At 40.6% G+C, this 13,051-nt stretch overlaps 1 protein-coding gene across 1 annotated transcript; it reads right to left on the bottom strand.

Moving 5' to 3' along the window:
- Positions 1–817: 817 nt before the first annotated feature.
- Positions 818–10,841, bottom strand: LOC117594139 (SLAM family member 7-like). The gene is made up of 5 exons (XM_034291225.1): positions 10,484–10,841; positions 7,897–8,193; positions 5,253–5,363; positions 1,392–1,453; positions 818–974 (listed from the first exon to the last, which is right to left on the bottom strand). The coding sequence occupies exons 1-5, from the start codon at positions 10,698–10,700 to the stop codon at positions 963–965; spliced, it is 699 nt and encodes a 232-aa protein (XP_034147116.1). The 5' UTR covers positions 10,701–10,841; the 3' UTR covers positions 818–962.
- Positions 10,842–13,051: the final 2,210 nt, after the last annotated feature.

The raw sequence follows: 13,051 nt of genomic DNA, 5'->3' as shown, positions 1-13,051 counted from the left end.
AGGTGACTGGGAACTTCACAGGGAGGAGTTTGCAGTAGGCATTTTCTTTCTAGTCAGGTAGTTCTATTCTGTGAAGTATGTATGTGTTGTGCTGCACGGACTTTGGACTCGTCTCGTGGTCGCCGCAACAGCAGGGTTTTTCCTGGTTCAGAATGGGCCTTTGGGGAATTATTATTTATTTTTTTATTGTTGTCTAAGTATTTAGACCAAAGTAACAAAGGCTACCATCAGTAAGAAACTACGCCGCCAGGGACTCAAATCCTGCAGTGCCAGACGTGTCCCCCTGCTTAAGCCAGTACATGTCCATACCCGTCTGAGGTTTGCTAGAGAGCATTTGGATGATCCAGAAGAGGATTGGGAGAATGTCAGATGAAACCAAAATATGACTTTTTTGGTAAAAACTCAAATCGTTGTGTTTGGAGGAGAAAGAATGCTAATTTATTTATTTTTCTTGACGTGGCTGGAAGGATTTTGTCATGTCGGGACGGCCACGGTAAAATGAACGCAACGGAATCACTGAACCATTGGTTTTCACATTCTTATTTCACTTGTTTCAGGATACCCATTTGTGAGTTTTATCCTGTGAATTTATGGATCTTGGGTTACCTTGGTGAATGGTATCCTGTAAATACAAACTTTAGGGGAGACACATTGTGACACAGTTCTATTTTAATGGATGTAAAAAAATTACTTTGTCATTGTCTTAATATATATAGACTGCACTTTATTCATAAAACAAAAGTTCAAGACATTGAAACTTTAGACATTCACTTAATTGCAGTTATAAGTTAAATGTAAATGAGCAACATTTGCTTCATCAACTGTACAAAATGAAATGTTAAGGAACTAAAAATTATTTTTATAAATAAACTGTGGCTATAATTATCATTGTGTAAACAAACACGTAGATCTGAGTAGATTGTTTCTTCATACTGAACTGAGTGAACTGAGGGATCCACAGTTTAATTTCCTCCCTGTAAGAAAAGACACCATGTGGTTCATTACTTTAACAACTAAAGCATTCAGACACAAAGAGGCAGAGATGGAGACTTAAAGTTTCTATGTATTTTTTGTGCTTTTCCTCTATTTTACATTGAAGTAATTTGGCAGATTCTTATCCAGAGAGACTAACAACAGTTTGTTCATATGTATTTTCACACTGGCCCCTGGTGGGAATTGAAATCCCTCAACCCTGGATTTGCAAACTCCATACTAACTGTGTGTTTGTGTGTGTGTGTGTGTGTGTGTGTGTGTGTGTGTGTGTGTGTGTATGCACATGATTATTCTCTATGTTGATCTGAAGAGAAAAAGATAATATTTAGAAAGGAACATACTGTACCATTTACTAACTGAACATACAGTATGAACATCAACCTAAACATTGATCTCACCGATCGTGATGTAGACATTTTCTGTGCTGGTAGGACATCTGCATAGATTACACCAGTAGACTCTGCATGAGAACATAATAAAGATACAATGTAACTCTTGTAATGATAATATCCAATGAAAATCCCAATATTTCATTTTCACTTCAACCAAGCATTGTCTAAAAAAGTCTAATCTGGATCCCGACATATTAAACAATTAAAGGCCAATATCGAACCTCCCATTCCTCTCAAAAATCTTAGAAAAATGTGTTTCCCAACAACTTGAATGCCTTCCTAAAGACAAATGACATTCATGAAATACTCCAGTCCGGTTTCAGATCCCATCATAGTACTGAGACTGCACTTGTGAAGGTAATAAATGACCTTCTAATGGCCTCAGACAAAGGTTCCACATCCGTCCTGTTGCTTCTTGATCTTAGTGCTGCTTTTGACACTATTGATCACTCTCTTCTCTTAGAGAGACTTGAAACCCATATTGGGCTATGTGGACATGTTCTAGCCTGGTTTAAATCTTATTTATCTGAAAGATATCAGTTTGTTAGTGTGGATGGCATATCCTCTGACAAGTCAAAGGTATGCTTTGGTGTTCCTCAAGGCTTGGTTCTGGGCCCATTATTGTTCTCACTATATATGCTCCCTCTGGGCGATGTAATCCGAAATCACAATGTAAACTTTCACTGTGATGCGATTCAGATATTAGGAGGTGGGTGACAGAGAACTTTTTGCTCTTAAACTCAAGGAAAACAGAAATGCTTGTTTTAGGACCCAAAAAACAAAGAGCGTTGTTAGCAGATCTCACTGTGAACCTCGTCGGCTGCATGGTCGTATCCCAAAAAACTGTAAAAAACCTTGGCGTTACCCTTGACCCTGACCTCTCATTTGAAGAACATATAAAATACACTCACCTAAAGGATTATTAGGAACAGCATACTAATATTGTGTTTGACTCCCTTTCACCTTCAGAACTGCCTTAATTCTACGTGGCATTGATTCAACAAGGTGCTGAAAGCATTCTTTAGAAATGTTGGCCCATATTGATAGGATAGCATCTTGCAGTTGATGGAGATTTGTGGGATGCACATCCAGGGCACGAAGCTCCCGTTCCACCACATCCCAAAGATGCTCTATTGGGTTGAGATCTGGTGACTGTGGGGGCCATTTCAGTACAGTCAACTCATTGTCATGTTCAAGAAACCAATTTGAAATGATTCAAGCTTTGTGACATGGTGCATTATCCTGCTGGAAGTAGCCATCAGAGGATGGGTACATGGTGGTCATAAAGGGATGGACATGGTCAGAAACAATGCTCAGGTAGGCCGTGGCATTTAACCGATGCCCAATTGGCACTAAGGGGCCTAAAGTGTGCCAAGAAAACATCCCCCACACCATTACACCACCACCACCAGCCTGCACAGTGGTAACAAGGCATGATGGATCCATGTTCTCATTCTGTTTACGCCAAATTCTGACTCTACCATCTGAATGTCTCAACAGAAATTAAGACTCATCCAACCAGGCAAATTTTTTCCAGTCTTCAACTATCCAATTTTGGTGAGCTTGTGCAAATTGTAGCCTCTTTTTCTTATTTGTAGTGGAGATGAGTGGTACCCGGTGGGGTCTTCTGCTGTTGTAGCCCATCCGCCTCAAGGTTGTTCGTGTTGTGGCTTCACAAATGCTTTTTCTGCATACCTCGGTTGTAACGAATGGTTATTTCAGTCAAAGTTGCTCTTCTATCAGCTTGAATCAGTTGGCCCATTCTCTTCTGACCTCTAGCATCAACAAGGTTTTTTCGCCTGCAGGACTGCCACATACTGGATGTTTTTCCCTTTTCACACCATTCTTTGTAAACCCTAGAAATGGTTGTGCATGAAAATCCCAGTAACTGAGCAGATTGTGAAATACTCAGACCGGCCCGTCTGGCACCAACAACCATGCCACGCTCAAAGTTGCTTAAATCACCTTTCTTTCCCATTCTGACATTCAGTTTGAAGTTCAGGATATTTTCTTAACCAGGACCACACCCCTAAATGCATTGAAGCAACTGCCATGTGATTGGTTGATTAAATAATTGCATGAATGAGAAATTGAACAGGTGTTCCTAATAATCCTTTAGGTGAGTGTATGTCTCAAGAGTTGCTTATTTTCATCTTCGAAACATTGCAAAAATTAGAAACTTTCTATCAAAAACTGATGCAGAAAAATGTATCCATGCTTTCGTTACTTCTAGACTAGATTACTGCAATGCTCTTCTCTCTGGTTATCCAGACAAATTAATAAATAAACTTCAATTAGTGATGCACACGGCTGCTAGATTCCTAACTTGAACAAAAACATTTGAACACATTACTACTGTCCTAGCGTCCTTACACTGGCTGCCTGTTAGGGTTAGGGCTGATTTTAAGGTTTTACTCTTAACCCATAAATCAATACATGGACTTGCTCCTATTTACCCTGCTGAAATTATCCAGCCATACATACATACACGTAACCTACGATCGCAAAATGCAGGCCTTTTAATTGTACCTAGAATTTCTAAACAAACAGCTGGCGGCAGGGCCTTTTCTCATACTGAGTACCCATGTTTAGATAGGTAGAGGAGCGTGAGAGAGGTGATCTGGTATTTGTCCTAAGGGGTCATCCTTGACCGGAACCCGGGGTTTAGAGGGTTACTCGTAAATCAGTAGATCTGTATAACCCTTTATTGTCTCTGTTGATTATCCAGACATTGTATCTCCTCAGGAGTTGAGATAAGGTGGGGGGACAGCATCTTACCACACCCCTTTTCTATGTAATAAATACGGATTGTGCATGTTTTGAGTCAGAGACTCCTCAGACGATTATGTTTGTAAGCGGTTGATGCGTCTCTCTTATTTGCAAAGAAATAATATTAAAATGGTTAACTTGTGCCTAGAGAATTTTGTCTGTGTTTATTACTCCTTTAAGAGTGTCAATCGATGGAATTACCATCACACTTGTTGTTGACTCTCTGTTGCGCACTTGTGCAATTGGGCTGTTCGCTGCTAGCAATACTTGGCCCTCATTCAGGGGGGTTGCGGTTGGTGGGGGTCCCTTTGGTTGATGCCTGGCAATGTGGGTGGATTGAGTTCCGTGTAGGGCCATAGTGTCGCCAGACCCCCCGTCTCAGTTCCAAGGTGTTATGCTGCTATATTATTGTGCTGGGGGATATGAGGAATGCACTTCTAACTTTTCTCAGTCTCCTCCAGTTTTACAGTTTAGGAGGAGATGAGGTCCTGGTCCACACCTGCACAGTACCTGGTTTGGGGGGCCCGTTGCTGTCCCTGTCCTTGTCCACCTGGTCATACTTCTGACCTAGTCTAAAATCAAATAGACTCTGGATTTAGCCCAGAGAAATGTATTTATTATTCCAATTGGACTCTTAATATCTCACCCGGAACAGCTAGAAGAGGACTGGTCACCCCTCTGAGCCTGGGTCCTCTTTAGGTTTCTTCCTAAAATTCGGCCTTCTTAGGGAGTTTTTCCTAGCCACTGAAATTCAACACTACTGTTGTTTGCTCCTTGGGGTTTAAGGCCGGGTGTCTCTGGAAAGCACTTTGTGACAACTGGTGTTGTAAAAAGTGCTTAAAATAAAATTTGATTGATTGATTTATTGATTGTCTGATGTTTCTGTGGTGTACATTCACCGAGATATATACTTTGTCTTTGTGTGTTTGTGGGAGTTGGGGGGCTGGTTAAAAAATAAAAAAACCTGTTCAGTCCAAGTAAGCACCTGATTTTGGATTTTCATTCTCTGATGTTTTTTACATTTGTTTAAATCGAAACAGAGAACAAAACAGGACAACAAATAAAGTGAAAGATATGTGGAGGAATGTTTTATCTTACCTTGATGTTTTAATGTACTCTCTTTCCAGTATATCCAAACTAGTAGCCCAATGACTGTCATGAAGGCAACTACTATCAGGACTCCAGACAGGAAGTAACTGTGTATATAACCTGGTGAAATAAAGCACAACCAATCTGCCTGCGATAAAATGTCACACAATCACCTTAAAACCCTAAACGTTTAATAAAAGCTACAATTACTATTCCGTATTTAAAAATAAGGCCTCTTGATACTAATTGAAATACTAACTGGTCATTTGAAATATCAAATCATATTTAACTAATAATTGGGCAACATATCAGCGTTGGGCTGCCTGTGTCATTTGTTTTTACTGCATTGTTTTTCTTCATACCTGGGGTTAAATTAACACTGCTGTACCCTAATAAACTAAACGTTACCCTAAAAACAAAGGAAACTAATGTTTGTGTACATAAATCTAGATTGAGTTAAAACTGAGACATGGATGGAATGTGTCCAATACAGGGTTGCTGTCTCACTCACCTCTTGTACAGTTTGTTCACATATGACCGTGTTGCCAAATATGACAACAATATTATTACATTTGCAGATGGGCACACACCAGTGACAAGGAAAAACTCCCTATGAAGGGAAGCATGAGGTTTTCTGGAGTATTTTATGGACCCCTCATTTCCTGGACAGTGCATGGAATGTCAATTTTAGGGCAGGAGAGTGGACTGTGTATTAGGATTGTTTAATCCTTTATTTAAACAAGTTGTCTCATTGAGATAAAATCTCTTTTTAATGCTCATGAAACATTTTTGAGTTTTGAGGTAAGATGGTATAAACGGGTGAAACAAAGTTGTTTTGGTGTGTAGTTTCAACAAAAGTGTTCAAGAGATACTGTTAGTAAGCTAATGCTAGTTCATTTTCATTGTAAATAACAGGATGTTTATTTGGGATACACATAAGAAACACAGTTTTGTATGTCAGTTAATTGATTTCTTATTCATCATTAATAAAGTTTACAAATGTCCGAAAAGGTGTGGCTATATTCTTACTATATTCGGCAATGCACACTGAGTCTGCTCAGATTTAGTTTGATTAATTTGAGATGAGGAAGAATGTCTTAGTTACACCTGTAATCTAACCATGTAATGCTCATTTATTAAAATATAAAAATTATAAATTACTTACTGTAAGCCTATAGCAAGGCTGTAGCCATAGAGTCAACATTGGGGGGGACCAAATCAAATTTGTCAACTATTTATAGAAATTTTAACCATCAAGATTCACACAATCTGATATTTCCGTGTCATTGTTGTTCCTACAACATCATAATTAATGTTGCTCCAGGACCGTCATTATAACTGACCTGTAGTTAGTTGGTTACCCCAGTCCAAAGACAGAATATTCCCCTGCCCCCCACTCTTTTGACCTAACCCTAACCTCCGAGATTTCCATCAGCTCTCCGCTTGCACACTCTGGCAGGTATCACTTAATATGATATTTCTTACGATCTCCAAAAATGAACTATTAGGTCAGGATTGCAGTTTCGCCTGCACATCTTGTTTTCTGGGAAAGTTATTGCATGTATTTTTTTTCACTATATCATTGGAGAGTATGGCCATTCGTGTTCGTGACTGATCGGCCATGAAGTTTACCCACCTCTCGTTTATGATTCCTGCCTAACAACGTGTTAGTGGGCTACACATCCACACATCCGTTAGTTCAATGGATGCATGGAAACTGGAATATCCCTCCTTGCGTCCTACAACTCAATCTTCCCCCAAAAAACTGTGGAACGAAAAGGTCAGCCGTGCCTCCCTTAAGTCAGGCCCACCTCACTATATGGTCCCAAGACAACGTGTTGAGTGAATCCGCCTGTTTACTCCTTGCATGTAGATGTGGCTAACCATCCATCAGGAAAGCTGACGTTTACAGGACCCCACTTCAACCACATTCTAACCACATTTCAACCTAAACATCAAAGTGCAATATCTTGAAAGGTTTAGGTCTGATTAAGTGTTGGATCAAATGCCTGCACACCCTGCAGCTCTCCAGAGAAGAAGGGTTAATATGTGTTTCATACAGTAGTGGTACGTTGCAGTTGGACTTACAGACCAGCAACCTTTTATTTCGATTTACATGGGCTACATACAGTATAGAGGCTGCCAGTTAGTGTGGTATTTTATGGACTGACATTTAAGGGCTGAGACAACTTGCATTCATCTAAATTCAAGCCAACTAATGTCCATAGTTTACAATAGAACAAAGTATGTCTTTAACCTAATGCACTAATTTTTAAACAGAGAAATGTGTTTAAGGGCTAATTAATGGCGATTAACTACAGAGGATTATGAGATAATCTTGATGGATTATTTTAATTGTCTTGACAGCACAACTTTTTATATATTCGTGTTCTTGTAATTTGAGATATTTTATTCAAAATTGTTTCTGTGTTATCTAACTTTATATTTGTTATATTATATAGTTGTTAAGTGTTGAATAATAGTGTTTAGTTTTCATTAGTACATTATACCCCCCAGCCCCATATCTAAATGGGCTGATGCACCATGCAGCTCCCAGGCTGAAAATGAGTCCCACTCCATCCCTGGTTGACTACATTAATTCAATTGTGAATCTTTAAACCACGTAAAGTACATCAACACAACAGATTTGTACCTGTATGTTGCTGACAGTGGTCCTCAATGCGGAGTTTGGTTGTCTGCTTACTGACAGGATTGTTAGCAACACAGCGGTAGGTCTCGTTCCCCTCTTTTACCTCAAGGGGTAAATACAGGGTTATGTTGGGATCACGGCTGCTGGTCTGGTTGATTATATCCTCTCCTCTGTACCAAGACAGGATCACATCTCTCCCATTTTTCACAGAGCACACCAGTGAAAAACTCTCTTTTGTTAATAGTCTGTCCACTGAGCGACTCTGTGTGATGCATCTGATATTAGGGACAGATACTGGAGCTAGAAAACCAGTGGGATATAGAGTGAAGCAATAAATACACATTTTTTTCATGACTCAAGACATTTGCACAATCTTTTTAAACCTCTCAGTTTGTGCTGGATGTGTGATATGTTGTTTTTATGTAGATAATCTAAATTTAGAATCACTATAATACCTCAGACAGTGTCAAGATTTTTGTGTGGTGTAGTGTTGGGCAAGGAACCAGGTGCAGGAATATCTCCTGTTCGTGGGTTTAGAAAACAATCAAAACAAAACCGAACAACGAACGGAAAACTATACTACAGACTGAATGAAATCAAAGTGCGGGACAACGCGTCTTAACAGATAATGTTCAGACAGTACATACAAGTAACACTCACCACTGAACGAACAGACAATAACAGCAACAATGATCCACAATGTGGGGAGCAGAGGGGAAACATTTATATACATACAAATGATGTCAATTGGGACCTGGTGTGAAAGATTGGAAACGTGACAGTCCGGGATGTGTTCGTGTGATATGGGAACTGAAGGTGCACGGAACGGTGGCGCTGCTGCTCACCTAACCGTGACAGTACCTCCCCACCAAAGGTCCGGCCACCGGACGGGCCAAGACGAACCCCAGCCCAAGGGAGGGGCAGCGCAGAACCCCAATCGGCGAGGGGGCGGAACAGCCGAGACTAACCATGGCGGCGGAGCCATCGGGACAGGCCGGGGAGGCAGAACCGGCAGAGGATCAGGAGCCGGCGGAGCAGCAGGGGGCGCTGGCTGCCGCTCCCGGGCAGCAGGGGGCGCTGGCTGCCGCTCCTGGGCAGCAGGGAACAGTCTGCGCTGTGGCGCAGGGACAGGGGTGGCGGAAGGCCGCAGAGCAGGAAGCGGTGCGTGCCTAATGGCCAGCCTACAGCCTGGCCAGCCTGCACGTGGTCGAGGAGGCACCAGACGTAGACTCCTCGGGCACCCCCATAGCCCCCCCCTAAAATAAATGTGGGGAGGCCTCGGTTCAGTGGAGGACTGCGAACCAGGTGTTGGGCACACCTGGGAAGATGTCCCTCCGCAGACGGAATGGGTACCGGGCCAGCAGCTCCTTAGTGCTGGCCCTTTGTCTGCACGCCTCCCCGAGTACATGCTCGACGCCCTCCACGGTTAAGGGAGCACTAACCCTCCACGGTTAACGTGCCGAGCATGCACAAGAGGAGGCGACGCTTCCACAGTTGATCCTCCTCCGTCATGGCCTGCTGGTTCCAGTTTAGGTGGATCATTCTGAGTATTCCGGTCTGAGTATTTCACAATCTGCTCAGTTACTGGGATTTTCACGCACAACCATTTCTAGGGTTTACAAAGAATTGTGTGAAAAGGGAAAAACATTCAGTATGCGGCAGTCCTGTGGGCAGTCCTTGTGAAGCCACAACACGCACAACCTTGAGGCGGATGGGCTACAAAAGCAGAAGACTCCACCGGGTACCACTCATCTCCACTACAAATAGGAAAAAGAGGCTACAATTTGCACGAGCTCACCAAAATTGGACAGTTACAGTTGAAGACTGCTTAAATTGCTTAAATCACCTTTCTTTCCCATTCTGACATTCAGTTTGGACCACACCCCTAAATGCATTGAAGCAACTGCCATGTGATTGGTTGATTAGATAATTGCATTAATGAGAGATTGAACAGGTGTTCCTAATAATCCTTTAGGTGAGTGTATATACATAGTAAATAACATTGAGTTCATAATGTGATTTAGGTCACATTTATGATTGTATGTGATCCATTCTTGTCTCATTTTAATATGTTAATGCTAATAGGACCAACAGTACACTGACAATCATGGGCATGACATTAAACAACTGCTTGCTTTCTCTGAAACTCTGTTTAAGCGTTTTACTTTAACATAAAGTTATGTTTAACATAATACCCTTAAGAAGAACACTACGTCAAAACATTGGTGAGAACTAAGATATTGCATTGGAGATGTTAGAGTGTGTATGGTAGTTTGTCTTTGTTAAATATACATTCCGGGATGCTCTTTTGGCAACTGGTTGTAAATTGACACTGTTGAGCCAAAAAGGTCCCTGGAAAATGATGTACCATGTACAGTATGTACATTCCATGTCTAAGTCAGGTAGCCTACTGTACGATAGTATTTCTACTTCTAGATTATGCACATAAAATGATCAGATCTATTTTACATCTATTAACATCAATTAACATCTAGCCCAAAACTGGAGGTTTAAAAAAATGGTATCGGAAAAGTCCTGGACTGCAACTTCATCTGCATGTTCAAGGGTAAAAGTCCAGATATAAACTCACCATAGATTATTAGATGGAAAGTCTGGGTCAAGGGCTGTAACCTAATTACTTCCATCTCATATAGTCCATGGTCGTTGGTTGTAAGACTTTTGATTGTCAGTGATCCAGACTGGGCATCCAGGTGCAGTCTCTCATTGTATTCAGGTCTATTTCTTCTAACATTCAGGGTAGCAATTATTGTTTCTGATCCAGCGGGATCATAAGTCCAATAAATCATATGCTTCTGTAGTCCAGTTAATCCTGTGTTTAGAGTTACAGTCTGTCCCTCTATTCCTCTCACTGTCTTTACATCAGTTTGTGCGTCCCCCAGTACAACTAGAATAAAACAGATGCAAAGTTGGATCAAGTCTATAGCCAACATGTTACTTAGTTGTTCAAACTAGTCTGAAATGTACAGAAAAATCGAGAAGCAGAAGAACTGGGAGTGGCTCTTACTGGGTTGTACCACTAAATGAAAACAATATGAACCTATAACAGACTGAAGAGACTGAGTGTACAGTATTCCAGATAAACCGATAGAGACTAACACTGACACTGCTTTCAATGCAAAGAAGAAGCAGAAATTACATTGCATCCCCTGGAGTCCTACTCTTCATTTTTTTATTTTACAAATGCATCATTATTATTATTATTATTGTATTAATTACCAATTTTCACAAAGGTTCTTGTTTAGTTGCCTAACGTCAGTTTAAAACTGAATCTCACACTTAAGGCCTTGCCTGATTGCATTCCAATACGCATCTGTGTTAAACAAAGGCACATTGGTGCTGTGATGTCTATCGAGCAACAAATCATGTTGTCAACAGCATTTCTGCAACATTTGAAGGACGCTGGGGAGAGATTATGAAACTCTAAAACTAACACTGAAACACCATAACACATGGATGATGATGATGTCAAAATTAAACTTGTGTTGCTATATAAAAAACTAATATCGCTCATCTTGCACGTAAGTTACCCTGAGATAAGGGTACATGAGTTACCCTGGGATACAGGATGCCTGTTAGTCTCCTCTTTTTTCACGTAGGGATTCCCCATTTAGCCCACATCTGATATCTACCAGTTCCACAGAGGTTTTCTAGAACTAACTCTGTCACTAAGTTTAGTCTGAATGCCACATAAAATCTAATTTGAAAAGGTTTTTGGTGTTTGTCACCTTGGCACGTGGCATGTGTTCAAGATTTGAGTCAGACATGGGATTAGTCTCTCCCCCAATGGTCTACATTCATCTTTGTCTCTGCAGTCCCACCACATCCTGTCTGTCTGAGCCTCAGAACACATCTCCATAAACAGTTATAAACATGACCCCTTTTTCCATTTAGAAAAAAATATTGTTTTCGCAAATGTTCTTTAAAAAAATGTAGGGTTATTTTTATAGTTAGCCCTCCTGTTTGTGCATATTGACCATTTTCTATTTACGTTTTAATAATTTAATTGACTCAGTTATCCAGACCAACTTTCAGCTTGTATATGGGTTTAAAAGCCTTAGTCAAATCACTGTCAGATTATTCTGTCATTTTCAGATTGTGTTGTGAACATTTTTGTTACTGGTCAAACGCTGTATTCACTAGACTGTATCCCACACAGTCCTGGTAACAACCCAGTGCAGGTGATTTCAACAGTTTCTCAATGGCTGATGAAAATTTTATGATCATGATTGTGTCTCTCGTCTAATTTTTTAATACTGTAACCCATCAGCTACAACACCCACCCGCCCACCACTGTACTGGGCTACATTGCCCTTTCCATTTGCCTTGATTGTACATTTACAATTGCAATTTCTACCCACACAACTATTTATCGTACTGGCAACATACATTATATTTAATACTTGTTTTCTGCCCTCCTCTATTTGCCCTCATTGCACATTTAGAATGACATCTGTTCTGAATTTGCCTTCATTGTACATCTGCACACTTCTCTTGGAATACACATATACGTAATACTTGTACATTTTCTGCCCTCTTCTATTTGCACTTCTCATAAGATGATAACTGCTTTTCATTGTGCTGTACTTGTTCAATGACAAAGTTCTATCTACAGGTTAGGCACATGACATAATTAGACCAGATTAGCAGCACAGATGTTGCAAGTTCAAAGCTTGCTGTAGTGGTTATTTTTGGAATGCTTGTGAAACTGTATGTGGTCATCTTACCTAGTTAAGTTAAATGCATATCTTGTAAATCAACACGCAAAGAGCATCTGCAAAATGCGGATTCAGGGTCATAACATGACAGCTTGGTTTGTGGTGTCAGCCCATTTGTGTTACAGAAACGTTGCATACGTGGAAAAAAGTACCACAGTATGAGAACTCTTCAATACTGACCACTGTGAAAACAAAAAAGTGACAACCACATGTTCTGACATTGCTACAAGTTATACACAGAATGCATTTATGCATGTTCACTTGCACACATCTACCGTCCCCACCAGAATGATTGGCACACTTGATTTGAAAAGGAAAAAAAAGTTAATGAGCTATATTATGACTTTCCAAGCTGTGAAATATCAGTTACTTCTTTAATAATGATTCAAGGGAATCAAGCAACTGTCAGGGTTGTGTAATGG

This window comes from Esox lucius, chromosome 25 (assembly GCF_011004845.1).
Source record: "Esox lucius isolate fEsoLuc1 chromosome 25, fEsoLuc1.pri, whole genome shotgun sequence".
Classification (NCBI taxonomy): domain Eukaryota; kingdom Metazoa; phylum Chordata; class Actinopteri; order Esociformes; family Esocidae; genus Esox; species Esox lucius.
The sequence above is the reverse complement of the archived record's forward strand: the minus strand, read 5'-3'. Positions and strand labels throughout refer to the sequence as shown.